The 12,152-nt window shown below is 28.9% G+C and overlaps 1 protein-coding gene and 1 long non-coding RNA gene across 2 annotated transcripts; one reads left to right on the top strand and one right to left on the bottom strand.

The window, feature by feature from the left end:
• Nucleotides 1-402: 402 nt before the first annotated feature.
• Nucleotides 403-2,497, bottom strand: LOC125370128. Its single transcript, XR_007216009.1, has 2 exons — nt 1,871-2,497; nt 403-651 (listed from the first exon to the last, which is right to left on the bottom strand). It is a non-coding gene; the product is annotated as an uncharacterized LOC125370128 (long non-coding RNA).
• Nucleotides 2,498-6,770: 4,273 nt separating this feature from the next.
• LOC107262548 (glucan endo-1,3-beta-glucosidase 3-like) lies at nt 6,771-11,263 on the top strand. Its single transcript, XM_048373639.1, has 4 exons — nt 6,771-7,167; nt 8,164-8,670; nt 10,690-10,720; nt 10,801-11,263. The coding sequence occupies exons 1-4, from the start codon at nt 7,107-7,109 to the stop codon at nt 10,997-10,999; spliced, it is 798 nt and encodes a 265-aa protein (XP_048229596.1). The 5' UTR covers nt 6,771-7,106; the 3' UTR covers nt 11,000-11,263.
• Nucleotides 11,264-12,152: the final 889 nt, after the last annotated feature.

Genomic DNA, 12,152 nt, shown 5'->3' with positions numbered 1-12,152 from the left:
TAAATTATTATTTTTGTTTTTATTTGAAAAACACTCACCTAGTTTTTTAACAAATAAACACGTGGATCTGTAGTTTTTTATTTGCATTTTTATTCTAAAGAAAAAGACAATTCTAACAAATTTATTTAATTTGATCACCATTAAAAGGAAGAATTAAATCCTCTTAACATAAGAGGATATGGGTGCTCCAATTTGGGTCCAAAACCACCCATATTCCAACATTATGCCATTAGCTGTAACTTAAAGAGTTATTTAGCTCATGTTACTATATGATTCGATTTCTGTATTTTTCTTGTCACGATCTGATCTGTAGTCCCGTGACCGGCATTAAGGAATGGATAGGCTTAAGGTCATCAAATTCCGTAGTAAGCCTCACTATTCACTAAGTCAATCAAATTAAAATTTGAACTCAATCCAAAGCACTATTTTCATAATTAATCTTAAATTAATGGGTACTATAAATTAAATTTGGTCCGCCAGCATAGTTAGGCGAGACTTAAACTTATATAAAATTACGAACTAATAAATCTAAAAATTTCTACTGCAGAGAATCTAAATTTTACAAGTCAAACATACCAAAATCAAATACATCAACCTGATGATGAAGGAGTCGGGTTACTAGATAAGAACTGTAGAAAGACTAACAATCACCTGAAAAACAGTGAAATTGAGACTGTCAGTCTCGAGAGCGAGTTAAAATCGTATATCCAAAAATAAATTCAAACACTTAAATAACACATTTATTTAATTTGAAATAAAATCATGCAAAAATATGCATGACATGCCATGCTTAAATAAAAATAACTTTTACATACTATGGGATGGAGTATTTCAGTAGAACCCTAAACCCAACACTAACATCACGACTCTCTCATTCTAACAGAACTAGAGCCCAGAGAGCGAAGCTGGATCAAGGCCCTTAACTCCAGCTCGATCACTTAATTATCACTATTTCTCTTAGCCTTTAGGCTCTCTTACTCCAATAAGATTGGCGCCCAAAGAGCGAAGCTCGACCAAGATCCTTAACTTCAGTCTGGTCATTTAGGTTTTCAAATAAGCCGGCGTCCAGAGAGCAATGCTCGACTAGGGACCTTTACTCCGGCAAACGCACTTTACTCTCTAAAGAGCACTGCTCGACAAGGGCAAGTCCTAAATTTACCTTTTTAAATCTATCCTTTTTGCCCTTTTATTATCAGCCTCGGATTCATACCGGTACAACTCAGTAAATAGTATGTTCTACAACCGTCTCATTCCAAGTTATCATGCAATAATAAATTCAATGATGAAGAACATGATATAAATGAATAGTAATTAAATGAATAATTTAAACTTATAATCAATTAATCACAGTTGCTATTTAAAATCTGTGCATGACACGTGCATAACAAATATATGACTTTAATTCACAACTTTGACGACCTCCTAGCTCTGCTCCGACGTCTCAAGTGGAGCGAGCCGAACCGACAGATTATCTAATCATGGAAAACAACTTAATCAATAACATTAAAACATTTGACAATTAATCCTAGGTCTAGACTCCTAGGACTGACTGTCTAAGAATCTCGACTCGAAAGAATTCTACCGAAAATCCGGCAGAATCTCCTCTAAATTACAGACATTTACCCCCGTATAACGTGTCCAGGACCTCCCAGAAAACACTTCAAACTTCTAACAATTTATTTTTAACGGGAGTCGGGTCCTCAAGACTTTACTATTTTTTCCGACTCTACCACACATCACAAATCACGACTAATGGCAGACAATCCGATAAACAATTATTTTAACTCACAATATTTTCTAATACTCAACACAATTCAATAAACACATAAATTTACCAAAGAATTCTAAAATCAATTTGCCAGAGAATTACCGAGATGCTTGATCGCTCGATCGACTCGCCTCCAGCCGCTAGAGTCCGATCGACGATCCGAACGCAACAACGGACTCAAAACAACATGATGATGACATTCTCCGCTTCCGATCTACCGATCCGAACTCCGATCATCTGGAGAGATTTATGGACAATCTCGGCCGTTGATTTTCAAACAGAGTCTGATCGCCACAAAACCGGTGCCATTGGAAAGCTTGAGCTGAAGAGAGTCCGGATATGGCATCCGCTCATCCATCCCTCGCCGGAGCTCGCAGGAAAAGCTAGAAAGCCGGCTGCCCCAACTCTTTTCACCTTGTCGGATCTTGCAATTCCGGCAGCCTCAAGGGGTGGTGATGGTCGGAAAAGAAAGCCTAGAGTCGCTAATCATTTGGGGCTCAAAACCATCGACAACGGTTACTAGAAACACTATGAACGGCGGCAAGGCGGCTACCTTTCCCATTTCCATGCCTGCCATCGCCGTTCACTATCGCCGCCGCCGCTAGCGTGCTCGCCGACGCCAGCTGCACCTTCGGCCGGCTTCGCGGCGCCTCCGAAGCCCGCCACCACTGGCTGGACGACACTGCCACTTCTTCCCCTTCCTTCCTCCTTCCCCGATCCTTTCTTCTCCTTTTCTTTTCTTTCTTCCCTACATCGACAATGGGTCCCTAAACTTTTCTTCCTTACCATTTAGTTCTCAACTTATTTAATTACTAACAATTTCGTCCTACAAAATTTTTGATTGACCTTCCAACTTTTCTTTAGCTTTTCAATTAAGCCCCTAACTATTTAATTTGAGCCAAATTAGAATTATTGAAAATATATAATTACATATTTACCCTTGCTTTTAAATATAAAACTACCAAAATACCCTTACCGATATATTTTATTACAAAAATACCAAACATATAAATTTTCATTAAAACCACATATTAATAAAATTATATTTTTAATCCTTATTCCAAAATAAATTTTTTATTTAATCCTAACACTTATTAATTTAATTAATCAATTTACTAACTATTTTTCAATTAAAATGAACACCATTAGCTAATTAAAATTCATCATTCCTAAATAAATTCTTTTATAAAATATTAATTATTAATTCTTTCATAACTCTCAAATATAAAATTTAATTCATATATTCATATCGGAGAAAATTGAATGACCGAAAATATAATTTATTTTTCAAGAAATTTACTTAATTACTTTCTTAAAATTAAACTAATCGGATACAAAAAATAACTCCCTTATTTGTCTAGCATCAAAATTTCCATTTAAATCATTTCAATTTAAACCAAATAAATAAATAAAATTAATTTAAATAAAAACTCATTTATTAATTATTACTAATATTATTATTATTATTATTATTATTATTAAAGAAAAATTTCGGGTATTACATTTTTATTATATTAGAATTTCTCAATTTTAAAAAAATTAAATATTATATTTTTCTATATTAGTCTAAGAACTAAATTAATAATTTACAATTACAATTTTATTCTTCAACTTATTATATATCAAATTAGAGTAAATATTATTTTTAGTAAAAATTAGATTTAGTGTCTAATTAAAATGAAAGAATTTTAATATAATAAAGAAAATAAAGAGACTGAGTCATATATTAGACCAAACCGAATTATATATCAAACAAAATCCCATAAGATAAATAGTATTTAATTCTAATTTTTATGACAATACATTTTCCGGAAGAGTACTTCAGTGGCGAGATATTATCACTATATTAGTAATATGCGACAATACACTGTCATTAGTAGTATTGTTTTTGACACTAAAATGAAGCTGTCACAACTTTTGAATATTATCTAATTTGTGACAATTCTTTTATATTTAATTACATTATAAATTGTCACCAAAATTTAGTTACATATAAAAATTTCCATCGAATATCAAATAATAAGATCCTCATTTCAAAATATCTATAAAAAGAAATGAGGGTATTTAAGTGAATTTAAAGAAAGCAGAGTGACTTCCCTGTCAATAATAAAAATTTATTACTTGAGTAGAATATGTTGTGATAAAACCGCATCAAGCTTGATGGAAGTTCTCATTTTATTTTTCTTTCTTTTGGGCCTCAAACGCATTTTGCATTTCTTTCACTCTACTTTTATTAAAGAATAAATCTAATTGTATATCATTCTTTTTATAAACTTTTCTTTATACAATCTTTTTAGAATTTTGTTTATACGATGTTTTTAAAAAAAAAATTATTTATACATATTTAATTTCATCAAAAAAATATATTAAAGAATATTAATTTTTAAAAAATAATATATTATTATTATCAAACCAGCCACAAAATAGATTAATTATTTTATTTTATATACTTTTATTAATCTTTTATGAATTAAAAAATATTACATATATTTTTAACAGCTAATGTATTTTGATGACGAAAATATATATTCTAAAAAATATATTAAAAATATATATTGTAATAACTTTGTTAAGAAAAATAAAACTAAAAAGATATTAAAAGAAGATTAAGAAAAACATTGTATAAATGAAAGAACTTTTTAATTTAAAGTTTTAAGAATAAAATAGAATTAAAACCATAAAAAACAAAACTTTGTAATTCATTTTCTAGATATATCCTTTATTAAATATATTTTCATTAAGTTCTATACTCTTGACAAAAAAAAAAAAATGTGTAAAAAAAAAAGCCTAATTCGGGGGTTCTTCTTAGGCCAGCTTAGGATAAAGTAGCTGTGCTGTGAGTTGGGCATAAAACAAGGAATCATCATCTGCTTCCTCACTTGTTGGCAATTCTGACAGAATAGTAACACCTACAAAATAGTAATTAGATAATTTCTTTCCTAATTTTTTTAAAAAAATCTAATTTTGTGTTCTAACCTTCCGAAATAAAACACTATTTTTTTTTTTAGGGCCAAAATAAACACTAGTTGATGCACTTGGTTGTCCCATTCCCATGTAACTACCCAACAACAACATAATTCCAAAATAAATTGAATTAGCACTCTCTCATGTCATGGGTTATATTTAAATAATTTTAACTATTGAATTTATAATTAATTATTAAAATTTTTGTTATATAAAAATAATTTTATATAATATTTTAATTACTTAATTTAAAATAAATAACAAAAATTACTAGATCATATGATAAATTAAATATGAGGAAATCTCAATCTAAATAAATTAACCAGATTAAAAAGAGAAAACAATTTTTAAAATTAGACAATAAATTAAATGTATTTTATTAACCAACCGAATCAATTTTATTTCGTCCAGTTAAATTAATCAATTTGAACTCTTTGTACTTTTTACTTTTTAAATAATTAGAATTATAAATATTATATATAAATAAATATACTTTGTCCAATAATCATAGAAAATATTTAAGTATATTACTAAATATACTTTTAGAATTAAATAAAATATTTTCTCCTTTAGTAAATAAATAAATATTTTAAATATTAATGGTCAATAATTTGAGAGAGAGAGAGGGGCACACTCCCTCACTGTGATCAGAGAATGGACATCCCAGATCCCACAAAGGTCACCTGCTGGACAGTCCACTTACTAGCTAGTGCACTTACCAGTCACCCCTTCTAAGGAACATATAAATAAAAATCTCCCCATTTTATTTTTTTTCTTTTCTTCTTTGTTTTAGAAAAAATTAATAAATAAAAATTCTTTGATAACTATTTAAATAGGAAAAAAAACCCAGAAAAATAAGAAAAAAAACCCTCAAGAAATCTGAAGAGTTCAATGCTTTTCATTAACAATATGTCAAACCCCCCATAAAAATATTTAAGACAAGAACTAATTTCAATTCCTTCTTTAAATCAATTAATATTCCCAATTAAGAAAATTAATGCACTTTTTTTATATTAAAAGATGTAACTTAAAATGTATCGGATCATGTACAAGTAAAGATTAAGAGTCTTTTATAGGAGTAAGGTATTAAATTCCATTCATTAAGTTTAATTGATAAATATTTCTAAACCAAAATTTGAAAGGAAGATAATATTCTGTTTTATTTGATATAATTAAAATTACACCACAAAAAGATTCTAAACAAAACAATTAAGTAGTTTTTAATGTTTAAGATCGATTAATAATTTCTCAATCAATAATAATTATTAAGGATAACTTTTAGTTCAATTTGATATATTATTGAAATAAAAGAAGTATATAAGACCCTTTTTTTATTTAATATTTTCCTTAATAATTGTTCAAAAAAACATTTTCCTTAATAAACATTTGGAAGACTATAACTAATAAAATTAATGGGTTAAATACTCTCACATTATATCTTTTACATATTTATGTCTGTCCATTTTAAAATTGCTTAATATATATGTAATAAGAATAAAACAAAGAAAAGCTTACATACCATAAAGAGAATAAGAGAAGGAAAATATATTAAATAATCTTATAGACTTTATTTGAGAAATTCATCTTAAGGGTAAATTAGTCCATTCAATTTTTATATATTAGTCTAGTTGTGGTCTACCAAATTAGGCTCTGAAAATAGGCCCTTCCTTTTAAAAGCATTATTATTTCTTTTTAGGGGGAAAATAATTAATGATGAATATCCCATTTATCTTCACAAGCTTACAGTAAATAAATTTTGAATTTTATAAATAATATTTTAAAATCACAATAGGAATGTTAATTATTCTTAAGCATAGGAGAACAAAATTATTATTTTCTGTTTAATAGTTAAATTAGGAAAAAAGGAAGAAGCATAACCATTACAAATAATAATAAACAAGAAAAAAAGGCAAAATGCAGACATCATCATCATCATTACAATGATCACTTACCAAACCTAAATTCCAAAACAATTCTCTCTTTTTACTTCTTTTTCAACCTTCTTCTGACCTTTTTCCCTCCCTTTTTTTTTTTTTTTCTCTTCCTCTTCTCTTCCTTGCTTGCACCCTCCTCTACTCTCCATGTCTTTAGTCTTCTTCTCTACTCTCTGTTCTTCCTGTATATATACAGAGTTTGCCCTTGTCCAATTATATATATATATATATATATATACACACACAATACGAAGGACAAATAATCTCTCTTGTCGAACAAGTTCCTTCAGCTTTCTTTAAATTAGATTTGCTTCTCTTTTTTCTCTGGTCTTAAAGGAAAAAAGAAGATTCATCAGGCAACTACATAAGAAGAAGAAGAAGAAGAAGGAAAGAAAGAAAGAAAAGCAGAAAGAAGAAGGAAGAGCAGAAGGCTCAGGCACATGGGTAGCAGAGCTATCTGTTGTTTAATCTTTTGGGTATTTGCTATCTTCCATTCATCAGGTGAATTTTGCTATCTCTTCTTATTTGCTTTTGCCTCTCTGCTCCATTTGATACTTGTGTTTTTGGCTTTCTGATCGTGTTTATATCTTTGCAAACTTCTGCTTCATTATTAAGCCTTACATCATACAGGAACCAAAATCATATGATTTCTTTTGAAAAGTTTTTTATAGGAAGTCTTTTCTTTTCTTTCAAGTGTATGCAGCTTTGATTCTTGAAATGATCTGAAGTTCTTATCATACGTTTATTTTAAGCAAAATCTGTGGAACTCTTCACATTTTGTACAGTTTCTTTGTTTGAATTTAAAATTCTGTAACTTTACATGTTGGATATAGAATTTTTCATTTGCTTTTTCCATGTGGTGTGGGTATGGTATGGTTTCTCCTTTTCTTGAATTGATAGTTTCTTATCTTCAAATATGATTCCTTTCTATTAACCGAATAATGACTGGGTTTTTCAAACTTTTAATGATGCTTCTTGTTCCAATTTCACAACTTTTTTTTTCTTTTCCTTCTTTTCCCCCCCTTAATAATTACATTTGATGGCCTACTACTATGCAGTTGGGCACTCATATTGTTCTGTAATTTACCTTTTTTCTTTTCCTCTCTTTCTTTGGAGCATGAATATAATTCTTTGTTTTTTCTTTTTCTAGAACATCACATAGATGTTAATATCTAAAGTTTGCAATATTGGAGGAAGAGAAGAAGAAGAAGAAGAAGAAGTTACTTTAACTTTACCACTTCTATTAATATTCTCCCTCTTATACACTGAAAACAGAATCAACATATTCTATTATGGGGTGTTGATTTGGTGTAACATGAACATCAGCTTTACAAGTATTTTTACATGCACTAATAGGTAGAAATAGGTAAAAGATATAAAATATTTTTTTAAAAGAATTTGACATTTGATGAGATAAATTTAACAACCCTTTAATATAATATTTAATTCCATTTTCCCATTACTAAAGACAATTGTGATGTTTACTTTAAAATTCAGGTACAACAGGAATTAGCAAGAAGGTTGTAGTTGGATATTCAGACCAACTAGACCATGAAACAAAACAAATACATATCACTTCCACTACTAATAGCCAAAAAGACATTACAACTCCTATAACAACCGTTCCTACCATTATTCCGGCCAATCCTGCCTCATCAACTCCGATCATAAACCCGAATTCGGACCCTGATTCCACATCACCCGCAACCATGACACCGATGATAACCCCAGCTACATCATCATCGTCATCGCCATCTTCACCTGGAGCTAGCTGGTGCACCGCTAGCCCAAGTGCATCACCAACAGCATTACAAGTAGCTCTGGATTATGCTTGTGGCTACGGTGGTGCCGATTGTTCAGCGATCCAGTCTGGTGGAAATTGTTATAATCCCAATACTCTTCATGATCATGCTTCCTATGCATTCAATAGCTATTACCAGAAGAATCCTATACCGAGTAGCTGCAATTTTGGAGGAACTGCTGTTACTACTAGCACTGATCCGAGTAAGTCAATAAGCTGCTTTTAATTTACTATGCTCTGTATACATTTTTCTTTTTCTTTTGTAAAAAAAAAAAAAAAAAAATATATATATATATATATATTAAATTTATTCTTGCATTAACTTCAAAAAATAAAAAAAATATTATATTACCTCAAAACAATGCAAAGAGAGAAAAAGGCATTAAGTTTTCTTTAAAAAATAAAAAATGATGAATAAGTCTTTTTAAAAGAACTAATAAAAAAATTAAAAATTAAAAATTAAAAAAATTAGTCTAACATCTTTACTATCTTAGGGCTAAAAGGAAAAAATTTAATAAAAAATAGACAGAGAATAAAAATAATAAGAAAATAAAAATTATAAATAATGATAAGTAATGATATTTAGATCATTTTATATAAAGGAGTTAAATTATTATTTTAACCTATAAATCTGTGAGAGATACTATAATATATATATATAAATTAGTAGATCTAGACACTTGATTGAATAAAAAAAATAGTTCAAACACAACATAGAGAAAATCGAAAAGTTAAGCCAGTAAATTTATAATTATTCTCATTATATTTTTTAAATTATATATTGGTCTCACGTTATTTTAATTATAGTCATTTTGATCTCAAATTACTTGTCGTTAAAGTCGTTTTGACCTATATATTTAATGTACACATAACTTAGAGTTGGTTATATATTCGGTGACTATCTGAAAAAATTACTTTAAAGGATTAGGAAATTATGATATAAATGGTCACTGAATTTTTCACTTATTTTTATTTTGATCATAAAATTTTAATTTATTTTATTTTGCTCATTCAATTTTAATTATTTTTAATTTAGTCATTCAACCAATGAGAAAAAATAATAAAAAAATAATATTTTAATTTTTTATTGACAAAATAATTAAATTGTGATTAAAATTAAGTTGAAAATGAATAAATTAAAATTTTGTAAACATAATGAAACTAATGGTTATTATCTTGAAAATTGGCCTTAAGTCCTTGCTACTTAAGTATTAATATTTTTAGTTCTAAACTGTGCTAATGGCTTTACATTTGACCCCTTAACTAAAAATGTGCAATATATTATACTACCTTTTGTCTTTTGTAATATTTGAAATAAATTACATGAAGTCTCCGAAGTTTTATTTTCCATTATACTTTAGCCATTTAATCGTTATATTTTCTAAAAACACTTTGGGGTAATTACATTTTTAGTATATCAATTTGTCAAGAAATAACAATCGAGTGATTGAATATGTTAACTTGTAAAAAAAATAATAAAGTAGTATTTTTAGCAAGTGACTTTCAGATTTCTCTTAAATTTTAACAGATATAGATGAGAGAGCAGAAATTATTAAACACGTCAAAAATTAAGGTAGATTCATTAGTATTATAACTTTATTTTATCTTATGTAACTTTATTTTTCTAATCTCTATTAATCCTCAATTTAGTAGTCTTAATCTCTAATATCCAATTTATGAATCCTGATATTGATTATGCTATAAAACTCTAATGACTTAGTAAAAATACAGTAGCATATGATGAAAAAATTATCATTTTATTGTTTTTACAGCACATTTTTGTCATATATCTCTTATTTTTCATTTCATTTAACATAAGAATAATTCACATCGGTATTTATAAAGTGTGACATGCTAAAAATATTATTTTTTTATTATTTTTTTACAGGTTGTCACATTTAATTGTTAGTTTTAAAAATTCAACCAGTCAATTGTTATTTTTTGATAAATTTAAACACCAAAAATATTATGATTATCCAAAAACACTTTTTAATATCTTAATTTTAATTATAGGGTCGAGTTTTTTTGTTTGTTTTGAATAGCTTATGGCTTTCCATTATGCATTCGAACAATCTGGCCTAATTGTTTTCAGTAGCCTCACTGTTGTATTAAGAATTAGAATCAAATGATTTTAATTTAGCTATAATCAAATTTCCTCTTTTTAAGTCTTTAACATGAATGTATATATCCTCATTCACTTGCAATATAATACCTTTGTGCAGGCACTGGGACATGTCAGTATCCATCCACTAGGTAAATATTTTCAATGGCTTCTTTAGTTAATGTTGCTGGTGCTGTTATATAATAATAATTAATATCTGAAATTATTACAGCACAAGCTCATCTGTTTTGAACACTACAAATTCAAATGGAGCAAGAGTTTTTGGGGCAGTACCATCAAACCCAACCCCTTCTACACCAACAGCGGCTGCTGCCAAAACTGATAATATTAAATTGATATGGGTCACATCTCTTATCCTGCTTTCGGCTATACATTATTATCTTCAATCACCTCTAATTTCTTCTCTATAATTAATCAGCAAATCTCTCATTTGCTTGCCACAGTCAAATGTGACTGAGGAAGCATGAAAAAGGCTTTAGCCTTAGGCCACAGATTTTATTTTAAAATTTCTCAACTCTATTCCATGTGTAAAGTAGTGTTAGCCATGCAAAGATACAAGTAGGCAACCATAGTGCAGCTTCATTTTTGGATTCTGCTAACTTTATACAAAAAGAATTTACCTGTCTTTTTCTTTGGTTGGTGTGTGTGTGTATATATATATATTTCTTGCCCCTTTTTTGGCTTTCCTTCCCCTACTATTAATTGTGATGGATATGATGATGCTTTCTTTTCATATGTTTTATGTCTAATGAAAAAAATTGTTTAATTTATAGTATTAACTTGCTTAATGCTATTTGGATATATTTGAATTTACTATTTGAGCTTCAATCTAATTATTATAATTTCTTATAATTTTTGTAATACTAATTTTTTCGTCACTGAATTTTGATAAATATTTCGCTGAAAAGCTAATATGACATCCTAACTAAAATAAAAATCTAATTGAACAATGATAACAGCTAAATATTGGGTAGAGGATAGCAATCAAGTATGGAAAATCAACACACATTTGGCACTTTCAATTAGGCTCTTTGACTAACACCACATTTGCCAACAATTCGGATAGTGGTTACATCCCAGATGATTCTTACGTTCTTGTAACAATTTCTTAGCTTTTTAGGCTATCGTTGCTTGTATATTAGGCACGAACCATTGCTTCTTTTGTTGAATTGGTTTCATTTTAGTATCCACATTGAGTTCATGCACCACAGTGGATGGATCTATCCTTGAATCTCAAAAGTTTTGGTGGCAAATGGGGAAAGGGTTGGCTCTAAAAACATTGGAAATATGCTTTCGGATGTGCTCTTCTGATTCAACACTTGTTCTAATCAAGGTTGAGATTCAACAATCATTAATAGGTTTAGTTTTTGCTTGTTTTCTCTCTCCTATTATGATTTCTTCAATTGGTAGAGACTCTTGGCTCCCAGTTACTGCTAGAGTATACTCTGTTGTTTTCTTATCCCCTCTAATTGCAACAAATCCTTCTAGAATTGGCATCTTCTTCAGTAGGCTCATAACTATATCTGCACTACAAAGGTAAGCTCTGCTTAGGATATGCAAAAC

The sequence above is a fragment of the Ricinus communis genome, chromosome 5 (assembly GCF_019578655.1).
Source record: "Ricinus communis isolate WT05 ecotype wild-type chromosome 5, ASM1957865v1, whole genome shotgun sequence".
Classification (NCBI taxonomy): Eukaryota; Viridiplantae; Streptophyta; class Magnoliopsida; order Malpighiales; family Euphorbiaceae; genus Ricinus; species Ricinus communis.
Note: the sequence above shows the minus strand (reverse complement) of the source record. Positions and strands in the feature narration are given on the sequence as shown.

Excerpts from the sequence above, each read along its gene's own strand:
- LOC107262548 (XM_048373639.1), top strand. The coding sequence starts at position 7,107 with ATGGGTAGCAGAGCTATCTGTTGTTTAATCTTTTGGGTATTTGCTATC. Across the intron at positions 8,671-10,689 it reads TACTACTAGCACTGATCCGA|GCACTGGGACATGTCAGTAT; the intron begins GTAAGTCAATAA and ends ACCTTTGTGCAG. Across the intron at positions 10,721-10,800 it reads TGTCAGTATCCATCCACTAG|CACAAGCTCATCTGTTTTGA; the intron begins GTAAATATTTTC and ends AAATTATTACAG.